Below are 12375 nucleotides of genomic sequence, written 5' to 3'. Positions count from 1 at the left end.
CCATCGTCAAAAGGCCGTTCCGATTGCGACGACGGCTTCCATCACGCCCGGTGGGTTTCGCTAACACATTCCGATTGTGCCAAACACCATCCATCAAGAGATCAAAAGAGGCAATAGGCATATCGAATCGGTCACTGGACTGGGCGCCGTGCCGTTTGCCTCGTTCAACGGCATCAAATCTCACCTCTCAATTCCATTTTGTGAGAGCAATTCCCGGGCGGCTGCAACCTCACGTTCGTCATAGCCGCGCCAGCCCCTGTCCTTCAGAGTGCTGTGACGAACAATTTCCGATAGCTTGGCTGTCGCAAGCTCGTCGAGACGCTCAATTGTCTTGGAATCAGGCAGAGTGAACTCGCCATCGTCGGTTTGCTTTGCCTGCTTGGCCTGTTCCTTAAGGAGCCTCGTGGTGACCTAGCGGATAGTCAGCATGTGGTTCGCGTATGACGGCTACCGGAAACTTACCAGCTTCAGCCCATAGTAACCACGGAGATAGTCGTCGCACAGCTCAATGCTCCGAGCAAACCGCTTGAGCGCCTCGGCCAAGTATTTTTGCTGGGACCCACCGCCATTTCCGGAAGTCGTGGCAGCCATGTACTGCAACTCTCCCAGTCGTGCATGTATCTAGATGGGATACATTAGTATAGGGTTTAGACTGTCGGATGAGGGAGGAGCGCATACGTTCCAGGCATTGGGCGACAAGAGGAGGACCTCTTCCAACGCGTAGATGGCCTGGGAATATAGCCCTTGTGTGAAGTAGAGATCGGACAGCTCAGACCAGGCCTCGGCATCGGTTGGGGAAAAGTCGAGGAGTTGTACGAGAGCCGATGCGGCATCCGAGACGCGGCCCATGCATCGTAGGAGGGCAATCCGACGCTTTGTGATAGGCTGTAGACGTAGACACGGATGGTTAGCAAATCTGCTGTCCGAGAACAGTTGGCAGACGGTCATGACCCACGATATTGGTGCTGTTTCCTTCCAGAATCGCGTCGTATTGCTTGAGCACCGCTTCCAGCTCTCCGTTGTTCTGGGCCTGGGCCTCGGACAACAAGCCCCTTAGAGCCATCACTCTCTCATTGTCGGCGCCAAACCGTGCCTCTAGTCGATCCATGCATTTTGCGGCAGCTTCATCATCGCCGGTTCGGAGGCATGATAGCAGCAGATTCTCGTATGTTGCCCACTGGTCCACCGTCTCGGACGCTGATGACGATCCTTGCAAGACAACGGGGGCTTGCTGTGCGAGTTGGAGAGCTGCCGAAGGAGGGAGTTTGGCCGGGTTATAGAGAAGCGAGGGCGCCATTTTAGATATTCAATGCGATAGCTCGAGTCGCGATAGTTCGATAATCGTGGGGTTCAGCTCGGACGACGGATTCCGTCGCTTGTTCTCCTTGGGAGAGGAATAACCGTCGACCGGCAGGAGTCTATGTCGCGAGTTCTGAAACGGCCAATTGGGAATCGTCGTAAATATAAGCGAGGCTAGTCGAAGTCTCGGGTTAAGCTTGTGAGTCGGAAGTTGTCGTCGAGTGGTGGAAGAGGTGAAGTTGCTGTGGGAGAAGCTTGATGTTCTCTGGCGTCTTGACAGCGTCACAATCTGTAGACGTCGCGCGGCGAGCAGCTGAGCTGCCGCACTGGATGGCTGTGGGGCAAGCATGGAGCTCTTTGTTGAAATTTACACTGTGCCATAGCTGTGCTCTTTCAGCGATAAAAAGCTTAAACAAACAGTGCGATATGGGGTTTTAGGGGACAGTCGCAAACTGTACGATCCTCAGCTCCACCCACTTGACTCCTCCAAGCGCGGGCAGGCAGAGAGGTCAGAGGTCAGTTCCGCCAGTGACGTGAGACAGCACGACCACGACGGGGAGGGTGCCACACTTACCTCTAGGAACCCACCACGGACATCTCCAGCAGCTTGCTGATGGTCATTACGGTACCCTGGCGCTTCCTTCCAGAACTCCAAACGAAGATCCAGCAACTGTGTTTCAACGACAAGTAATCCCACGGCGTCAAGACGAGAAGCGCATTCACAACCCTCGACCCGGGTGCGCCGACACTATCTCCAAGCTCCCCAGTACGGCCGCGGGCAAGATGCGTCGAGTTGCGATTCAGTCCAAACACAACAACACGTCGTCCCCGTCGCCTCGCTACACCTCCAGCTTATACTAGACTGCTCCTGTCACCAAGTACTACGCGAACCAAGCTCCGAGAAACCAACGATAGCTACCGGTTGCGCCGTCAGTGACAACCCTCAAACTTCCATATAATACCCACAATATCTGGAACACTGGCAGTTGGCCACCACAACCGCAACCATGTGCGTCAAGCTCCGGCTTCCGTCTGCACGAACCGACTTAGCTGATGCCCCCTAGGTTCGAAAAGTCACTGTACGACCTCATCCGAGGTCTGCGTAACCACAAGGGAAACGAAAAGGAGTACATCCAGAACTGCCTGAAAGAATGTCGTTCCGAGATCAAAAGCCAGGACATGGGTTCGTCTCTCTTTTGTTGTTATATACGCATTCGCTAACAGATGCGCAAAGATGTCAAGGCCACGGCCCTGCTCAAGATCATATACCTCGAGATGAACGGCCATGACATGTCCTGGGCTTCCTTCCACGTTCTCGAGGTCATGTCCTCGCCCAAATACCACCAGAAGCGCGTTGGATATCTCGGCGCCGTCCAGAGCTTCAAGACCGATACAGAAGTGCTCATGCTAGCCACCAACCTCCTCAAGAAGGACCTCTCGGCCTCCTCTCCGATAGTCATCTCGCTCCCAATCGCCGCGCTCCCACATATCATCACGCCATCTCTCGCCCTCTCCGTACTAGCAGATTTACTGCCACGTCTCAGTCACTCGCATTCAGCTATTAGGAAGAAGACCATCGTTACACTATACAGACTAGCCTTGGTATACCCAGAGACCCTTCGAGCAGCATGGCCCAAAATCAAGGAGCGACTTATGGACAAGAACGAGGACCCGAGCGTTACAGCGGCCATCGTGAACGTGGTGTGTGAACTAGGTTGGCGGAGACCCCAGGATTTCTTGCCCTTGGCTCCGCGCCTGTTCGAACTATTGGTAGATGGGGGGAACAACTGGATGGCGATAAAGTTGATCAAACTGGTAAAGGGAACCCCGGCATCCCCGCGAACGGCCTCTTTGCTAATTTGCGCAGTTTGCGACCCTCACCCCTCTAGAGCCGCGTCTCGTCCGAAAACTATTGCCACCCCTGACCGATCTGATCCGAACAACGCCGGCAATGTCCCTATTATACGAGTGTATCAACGGCATCATACAAGGAGGCATCCTTGGAGACTCGGAAGACGATGGAAGGGAGGAAATTGCTAGCCTATGTGTTTCCAAGCTTCGGGGCATGATCACTTTCAATGGCGATGCCAACTGTGAGTGCCCCCTCTGTGAGTGTTTCTGTTGTGATTCTAACATGGGTTGTGTCTAGTAAAATATGTGGCTCTCTTGGCCTTCAACAGAATCGTGGTCACGCACCCGTTCCTTGTTGCTCAGCAAGAGGACGTGATCATGGAGTGCATCGACAGCGAAGATATAACTATTAGGATAAAGGCCCTAGACCTGGTACAGGGGATGGTCAGCAGCGATAACCTGGTGTCTATTGTCAGCCGGCTTATGAGGCAGCTCAAGACGTCCACAAACTCGAACAATGATCAGTTGGACGACCTATCAACCGACTCGAGCGAAGAGATGGGCGCGGAACGACGGTCTCGGAAGAGAGATGAGGCTCCTCCTCTCCCCGAAGACTATACAATTGACGTTATTGGCAGGATCCTGAAGATGTGCTCGCAGGACAACTACTCCAATGTGGTCGACTTTGACTGGTACATCGACGTACTTACACAACTCATCCGGATTGCTCCGGCGTCTCGTAAGGAGGTTGACTCGGACGGTATGGCACTGGGAGCGAAATCTACCACAGCCGATATCGGGGAGAGCATTGGCAATGAGCTCAGAAACGTGGCCGTCAAGGCGAAGGCAGTGAGAGTTGCCGCTGTCCGGGCTGCCGAGCTTATAATCGCAAAGTTAGCGATGGAATCCACTTCACACCAAGTGACATCAGGTTCACTGAAGCCTGTTGCTTGGATCGCCGGAGAATACGCATATCACCTATCAAACCCAAGCGACACACTCAATCACCTACTACAGTTAATACCGCGCATCAGACCCCCAGAGGTTCTCGCAACCTGCCTGCAGGCCTCCATGAAGTTGTTCGCGCTGATTGCTGGAAACGACCAAACATCCTGGACAGCAGAACGGAAGTCGATGGTATCTCTGCTCATGGCGCGGGTCATCCATACATATGAGCCCCTAGTGCTTCATCCATCTCTTGAGGTCCAGGAACGAGCGGTAGAGTTTACCGAGCTCCTGAAACTCACCGCCGAGGCAGCATCGGCACAGGCGCCATCAACAGACGAACTCGAACAAGACCCACCACTCCTTCTCACACAAGCGATACCCTCTCTCTTCCAAGGCTGGGAGTTGAACTCCGTTGCAGTTGGCGCTCAGCTGAATGTCCCAATGCCGGAGGGCCTGGACTTGGACGAACCTATTCATCCTAACCTCGGCAGTTTGCTGGCACAAGCAGACTCGCTGATGCTTCCCATCCAGGAAGACGACGAATTCGCGGCTTACTACAACGAAAAGGCGGCCCCGACCAGCATCTCCAGTGAGCCAGCAATCAACAGACTGAGGGATGCGCCCGAGACGATATCTTCCGGTTCCTACCAGCAAGCGACAGAGGATAGCTACCTCGACGCTGACATTATCGCCCGTCGGAAGGCCGAACGAGCAGAGCGCAACCGTGACGACCCATTCTACATCGGCGACCTAGGCAGTCCTTCTCGCTCACAAGGCACTTCTACACCCATACACAACATCCTGCAAAACGAAAACGGTCCAGACCTCGACATCGACTCCATCCCCATCATGAAGCTCGATCTCGGTGCCATCAGCTCCTCCGGCGTCGGCGCCGGCGCCGGCGCTCCCGGAACATATCAGCAACCCAAACCCAAATCACGCCCACAGATCGTCGTCGCAGCAGACGAAACACTTGTCGGCAGCCGTCCCTCCACACCGCGAACGGGAAGCCAGCATGACTCCGACGCCGATCCCTCCAGCACCAGCGCCAAATCCCGCGCGGCCAAGAAACTCAAGCAATCACTTCTACAAGTTGACTCAAGCCACTTGCGCAACCTCAGCTTAGAAGCCAGCCAGTCGGATGATTCCGGTGCTCTCCCGCACGAGAAGCTGGCAGAGACCGATGCCGAAATGGCAAAGGCCATGAAGGAAGTCCAGCGGCTAAGATTAGAGATGCAGAGGGCTAACGAGAGGATACAAGTCGCTCAAGGTGTGCCGACGGAGGGAGTGGTGGTTAAGAGTAAGAAGAAGAAGAAGGATAAGGAGGGCAAGAAGGCGAAGGCGAAGTTGGAAGGGGGTGATGGGATTGATGACGAGAAGGAGAAGAAGGTGAAGAAGAAGAAAAAGAAGGCGGAGGCGGAGGCGGCAGAGGGAGCGGAAGGAGGAGTGGTGATAGAAGGGGAACCGGTGGGTGGAGAGGGAGAGGGAGAGGCGGTGACTGTTAAGAAGAAGGAAAAGGAGAAGGTTAAGAAGAAGAAGCCGAAGAGGATTATACAGCTTGATGATGACGCTGGGACTGGGACTGGGATTGGAGCTGAAGCTGGAGTTGAAGCTGGTGAGCCATAGGTTAAAGGGCGAGATGGAAGGTAGAAAGGATGAGTAGAAGCATTGGAGTCAATTAATGGTTATGAAGCTGCCTGTATGAGCCTTTTCTCCGGTTGGACTTGCTGGTGAGATTGAATAATAACCACCGTGAGCGGGGATAAATACCCAGAGAACCACTCCAAGTACAGGGAGGGAAAAGTCGCAACAAATTCATTCGAACAGAACACCACAATGGTAGGTAGCCTTTCATGTTTCGGATCAAGTCATCGTCAATGTTCGTTATCGAGTCATCATGGCAAAACATAGCCACATGTGCTTTATATCCAAGTGTCACCCCCTCTCATCAAGCTAACCTCCTCCTCCCCTCCTCCTCCTCCTCCTCAACCACCCCCACCAAACCCCTCTTATTCACCCTCGACGGCCCCGGCGCCATCCCAATCCACTCGCCCTCCTTTGTCCACACTCCCGCCTTGGTATAATCCTCACTCTTGTACCCCTGCATCCACGCAAACCTAAAATACTCATTATCTCTCCCCACTTCCTCTCCCTCCCTGGTCCACGTAAAGTTGGAGGGTGCATTCTTGTCAAACTCATCACTGCTGAAATACGTCCGGAATCTTTCGACGTCGTTCACGAGCACGCTGATGCCGTCGTAAACAGAGCCAGGCGGCTTGCCCCAAGTGAAGGTGATGGAGGAAATATTCGTCCCAAGTGAGATCACGGGCGCGGCGAGGGCTGGCAAGGGAGAGCCGAGCTGGGCATCGCCTTGGAGAGCATAAGCCGTTTGGAGGACGGGGTCCCATCCCCAGCGGGCGATGCCGTTGATGAAGAGACCGACCAGCAAGCCTTGGTAGAGAAGCGACGGACGAGTTTGCATGCTCGTTCCGGGCAGGAGGAGGAGAGCCAGGATATAGTGATGGATGCGCAGCTTGAGGTCCGGCAAGATGGCACAGAGGATGAGACCGGCGCCGACGATGGTGTAGAATTTGAGGTAACGAACCAGTCGACCCTCCTGGCGGAAGAACCAGACCTGCGAGGCCATGATGACGGTCAAGACGATGATGATGATGGCCAGAGCGGCCCGCGCTCCAGGCTGTTGTGCCAGGTCGTGCGGCGTCAGGCGCTGGATGGGGATGAAGTCAAATGTGTAGTTGGTTAGGGCGCCGACCCAGCAACCTCCCAACCAGAGCACCGTCTTTTCGAACTGGGCCGTCAGACCGGTTAGGGAGCGGCGGATGCCCATGTGGTCGTACATGACCCAGGCTGCGAGAATGGCGGGGAGGAACGAGCCGAGCTCGCGCGAGATGAGGGAGGGCACGTCGGTGATGTTGGCGGGGTCGGTAGCCAAGCCAACAGTCCAGTAGATTACTGTGAAGACGGGGAAGAAGAAGAGGTGGGGGGATGTGATCAACACCGAAAGTACGGTGGAAAAGACGACGGAGATGGCGAGGAGTGCCCATCTCATGTCCTTAGCTGAGCATTCGACGCCCTCCTCAAAGGTAAAAGACAGTGGGAAGTAGGAATCGAAGGCGATGCTCTCGATTCCGTTCCGGTCCGAGCTGCTGAAGTTTCTCTGCGTCCCGATCAACCGCACCACACCACAGCCGCCATGCGCGTTCGACACGACGCCGGCATGAACGGCAGAACCGCAGAGGTAGGAGTCACCTCGGTAAACCGGAGTGATATCGTCCCCTGTTGCTGGCGGGCCGCCAACGATCAGAGGCCTGTATACAACCTCCTGGTCACCCACAGCGCGCGGGTTCAAGGCCTGGTAGCTTGCGCAGTTGGCAGGACACTTGAAGGCAAATCCAGAGTTGGTGAAGGGCCGACATTGCATGCCTTTCAGCCCGCAACCATTGTCCATCTCCCAGTAGGCAGCGCCGCAGCCGATCGAGACGGGCCTCCCCCATCCCGGAATCTCGTCCACATCCAACTCTTTGCGCATGACCAAGGCGAATGTAATTATCCACATGGCGATCCAGAAAAAGAGTAGCCATAGCCTATGCCTCAACCGTGGGAATTTCTTTTCCAACATTAGGATTGGCGCATACTGGACGCTGGGGAACAGAGGCTTGATCCTGAACCGCTGAGGAGTAACGGGGCCGTGAGCCCATCGAATGACAGCGACAATTGAACGCCGGACCGGATACGGTACCCATTTCCACCTCTTCCATGAGCCGGCATCTTGGATGAATCGGGGAGTGGGCGGGGAGCTGTCGGCCTCGAGAGCTTCGACGAGGGTTACTTCGGGCAGTGGTGCGTCGGGATGGTCGGTTGCGATCAGTATCGTTGCGCTGTTGGCAACGTTCGGAGTGCCGGTGCCGCTGCTGGAACTGCTGCTACTGGCGCTGTTGTCTGAACCGGAGGAGGAAGAGAGGCTCTCGGGATCTTGAAGCTGGTGTACTTGGTGTACGTGGTGAACTGATTTGGGGGACGTCGCCCCATCTTGGGTTCCCACCATGTCTTATCGTGTTTGTAAGTTGTCGTTCGTAAGATTTTGGGTATCCAATTCTTCGTATATAGGCAAATGCTGTTTAAGTCGACTTTTCGAGGTCCTCGCGGGTTTTCGACGGATCCAAGATCACCTCGGAGACCTTGATGGACCGCGTGGAGACTAACGCCGTTCTAAGCAGGCTATGACGAAACGCATCAAAACAAAACAAGAAAAGTCAACAAGACAGTTGAAGTTCAAGATAAGTGATGGGGGTATCAATCAATGCTGTCAAGCCGCAAAACGAGAAGATAAGCAAAGCATCTGCGACCTGCGAGTGTATGAGGCTATGTTCAACATGAAGTGTAAAAAGGTGGAAAGGGAAACAAGAACAAGGTAAAGGGATATGGTTGAGGTGAGATGTTTGTCTTGGAACCAAGTTGATGCGCAAGGTGCCGGATGCACCGCTTTGAGCGACCCGAGGCCGGGGTTGCCCAGAGACTTTTCTTGGAGTGAACATGATTCGAAACATTGGCCGTGATTGGCACACACGGGGCTGAGTACGGGGTACGGCACGGGAATACGGTCATGTTTGTTACCAACGGCATCTTCCAGCAGAGGGAGCACAGGCCTGGTAGGGCAGAATAGGACATGCAAGTACTCACATCACCCGACCCCATTACCAAAGCTTCCTAACCCAAGTGGATACGCTAAGACCGACCCTACACTATGAAAAATCTCTTATCCGACCCTCGCCCTCTTAATATTTTCTTTCCCCGTAGAGAAATAATTAATCGCTCGCTTGAAGTTCCCTATAGAGAAATAATATCACTCGCGTTTTTAAATACTCCTCTTAAATACTAACGATCGTATATCTAAATACGACTATAAACCAACCACGACCGACATCTCCTCATTGCACACAAACAGTCTATAAATTATTTCTAATATATCCTTAAATTATCTTTATAAAATAGCTAACAATAATATTACCAACGCTAATACTTTAACTATTATTATTAAACTCGGTTTAATTAAGTAGAATAATATAATTTTTATTAAATTATTAATAATATTTAATTTAGAATAAATAGATAGTATAACGGCCGAATTTAATCAATTAAAAAAATTAAAAGATATAACCCCTCCTGATATATTAATACTAACCGACCTCCTAATAAATATAATTAATATATTATTAATATATTTTAAATATATTTCTTATTAATTAATAAGATAATAATATTAATTATATAAAGGTTGAAATTATAAGCCTAATATTTATTTTATCCGATAGTATTAATCAATACTTTAACTTCGTTTAAATGATATACTATACTATAATTATTCTAAAATAACCCGAATCTTCCATTCCTAATGTAGTTTACGTTATAAATATTAAGGGCTTAACTAAAGCTTAAATTAAAGCCCTATAGGACGAAATATATAAGGTAAAGTAGTCCAAAATAAATTAGTAATATGTATAGGATTAATTTCTACTTAATCTATAATATTATAAATCTAATATTATAAAAAGAGGAAAATACCTATTAAAGATACTTCGTTTAATTACTTAAATAACGCTATATACCGTTATACTACCTATAAATACTCTAATATTAAATACTATAAATATTTAAACTTATAAATTTAGTAAACGTACTAATAAGGGTTTACTACTATAATTGATAAAGAAATTATAAACCTTTTATTTAAAATCCGCCTTTAATAAAATAAAGTCCCTTTAATTAAGTAAATTATTAAGTATGGATTTATCCTTAATTTATTCCTAAATTATTTTTTATATTCTTTTAACCCAATCGAAAATAATTATGTTCTATTAATACTATTTTAATAATTAGTTAGGTATAGGCGACTAGGACGCGTTAGGAAATATAGGGTTATAAAGAATCGAAGTTATTATATAAATTTATTTAGTATGTAAATAAAGTAAATTTTTATTTAAAATATATCCTTAATAATTAATGTTATATTTAAGATTTATCTCTATTTAAATAATTACCAACTATAATTGCTATTAGTTAAAATATTAAAATTCGAAGCCGGGAAAGAGAATATACTTTTTTACTAGCCTCTCTAATAATTTTAATTAATATTAATCACATATTAAACTAATTATTAAAAGGTATTCAAAGGATTCTACATCCAATGTATTATATATTAAGACGTATATTAAAACGAATATTATATTAATAAAAAGGACGTACTATAATAAATAAATCGTTCCTCAATATATTTAAAACTTATTAAAGATTTATTATTAATAAATTAGAATCCGATTACGCTTAAGGCTATAGTACTATTAAAATTCGAAATTATAATATTACTATTAACTTTTATATTTTAATCGATATTAAAACTATCTTATATATTATTATAATTTCCTATATTCAATATACTTACCTACCCCCCCTTTCTGATAAAACTCTTAAACAGATTATTAATAATTTAATACGGGTATTAGAGCAGGTAGGAAATTCTAATATAATTTAGAGTAAGTAAATCCGGAATATATCGTCGATAGATTAAGAATAAATTAGAAATTAATCCGCGATTTAGCAACTTTAATCCGCAACCCCTACTTTATTTAATTCTTTAATAAATAAAGTACTAATACTATTAACTAAATTTATACGATTCTCAATAATATTAATAAAATTCGATTAGTAATTAAAAATATTATTTTCTTATTTAGCCTTTAGGAATTTCGAACCTTAAAATTATAATATAAGAGTATTAATTAAAATACTAAAATTTAAATATTCGTATAAATTTATATATCTAAGATTTATTAGGGATGAATTATTAAATTTCTTTTAATAGTATATTTAAAAAATCCTTAACGATAGGATCAGTTTTATAAATATTTATTTCTTTAAAGAATAAGTAGAATTCTTTTGTAAAAGTTTTATTAAATCCTTCGAATTGGATATAAATTATGAGTATTTTTCTAATATAGAAAATGGGGAAATTATTTAGGGCTTCTATTCAAAATAGTTAAAACGATACAAATTATTAAATTATCCCGAATTTATCCCCAATAAATGTCTAACTCTAATAACTATCCTTCTTATCCGGATCCTTACTAATACCGATTCGCTGAAAATATACGCCCTTACCTTTAAAACGGTATTTAAAATCTTTAAAATTAATTATAAATATATAGTTAAATAGCGGGAATTATTTAGAAAACGTCTTTATAATATTACTATAAACTAAAACTTTTAAGTAATTATAAGTACATTATTTTATTCTAAAATCCTTTTATAATATATCCTTATTAATTCCTTAATTAATTAATATAAATTTTTCGGCGTATATTTCTAAAATAAATCCTTACCCCCGTAAAATCATATACTTCGCTCGCTATATAGTACAACTTTATTATATTTATTTCAAATATAGTATTAAAAATACATAAAAAATAATCTTTAACTTCGCTAACAAATAGAAGGGTTACTTACATATTCAACCTTTAATAAATATACGTAACTTTATTACTATTTAAAATATAAATTGAAAATTATCTATAATTATTTTTGGATTTATCCAAGATAGATCCTAAATAAAGCCCTAATTAATTATTTTGTAGGTTATTTGTGGGAAGAAATTCAGAATTAGGTTTAAAATAAGAATATTCTAACTATTCGCACTAGGTATAACCGCGTTTACTCTAATATAAACTAAGAAATATAGAATATATTTCGACTAAATACTAATATAATCGAGATGCTATATTAATAATTTTACCGTTAGAGTAATCGGTTTATATTGTTACTTCTTTATATTTACGTATAAATTATTAATAAAAATTTATTATTATTATATTTGAAATTTATTATTAATATATTTAAAATTTATTATTAATACATTATAATTAATTTATTAGTAGGAATATAAAATTCAATTGCTACTTTATAGTATACGAATAAATTTAGATAAGTATAGTATCAAATTCGGGTATCAAATTAATTTACTAATAAATTGATTAAATTGTAATATAATGAGGGTAGATAATAAATTAATAATGAATTAATAATTCATTCGATATATTAACGGTTAATTTAATATAAATAAACCGAAGAGGGATAGTACGCTTATAATGGAAAACGTAGTTAAGAAGGTATTAGTCTTCCTTAATTTAATAACCCCTCTTCGTCTTTTGATTCCTCCTTCTATTTCTACTCTATAAAATAGAGTAGGATTAATATTTAATAATT

The 12375-nt window shown here is 45.1% G+C and overlaps 3 protein-coding genes across 3 annotated transcripts; 1 reads left to right on the top strand and 2 right to left on the bottom strand.

Annotated features, from left to right (window-relative positions):
- Positions 1-16: 16 nt before the first annotated feature.
- Positions 17-1393, bottom strand: B0H65DRAFT_95108 (uncharacterized protein). The gene is made up of 4 exons (XM_062831601.1): positions 956-1393; positions 679-885; positions 463-621; positions 17-411 (listed from the first exon to the last, which is right to left on the bottom strand). The coding sequence occupies exons 1-4, from the start codon at positions 1295-1297 to the stop codon at positions 181-183; spliced, it is 939 nt and encodes a 312-aa protein (XP_062683952.1). The 5' UTR covers positions 1298-1393; the 3' UTR covers positions 17-180.
- A 959-nt stretch (positions 1394-2352) lies between these two features.
- On the top strand, positions 2353-5724 carry B0H65DRAFT_418352 (adaptin N terminal region-domain-containing protein; the record flags this gene model as incomplete). Its single annotated transcript, XM_062824140.1, has 4 exons — positions 2353-2482; positions 2534-3114; positions 3167-3392; positions 3449-5724. 4 exons carry the CDS (start codon positions 2353-2355, stop codon positions 5722-5724), a joined length of 3213 nt encoding a protein of 1070 aa, XP_062683951.1.
- A 97-nt stretch (positions 5725-5821) lies between these two features.
- B0H65DRAFT_95082 (uncharacterized protein) lies at positions 5822-8268 on the bottom strand. The gene has a single exon (XM_062831600.1). It carries the CDS (start codon positions 8162-8164, stop codon positions 6047-6049), a length of 2118 nt encoding a protein of 705 aa, XP_062683950.1. The 5' UTR covers positions 8165-8268; the 3' UTR covers positions 5822-6046.
- Between the last annotated feature and the right edge of the window lie 4107 nt (positions 8269-12375).

Source organism: Neurospora tetraspora, assembly GCF_033439725.1.
Source record: "Neurospora tetraspora strain CBS 560.94 chromosome Unknown B0H65scaffold_2, whole genome shotgun sequence".
In the NCBI taxonomy this organism is placed as follows: domain Eukaryota; kingdom Fungi; phylum Ascomycota; class Sordariomycetes; order Sordariales; family Sordariaceae; genus Neurospora; species Neurospora tetraspora.
The sequence above is the reverse complement of the archived record's forward strand: the minus strand, read 5'-3'. Positions and strand labels throughout refer to the sequence as shown.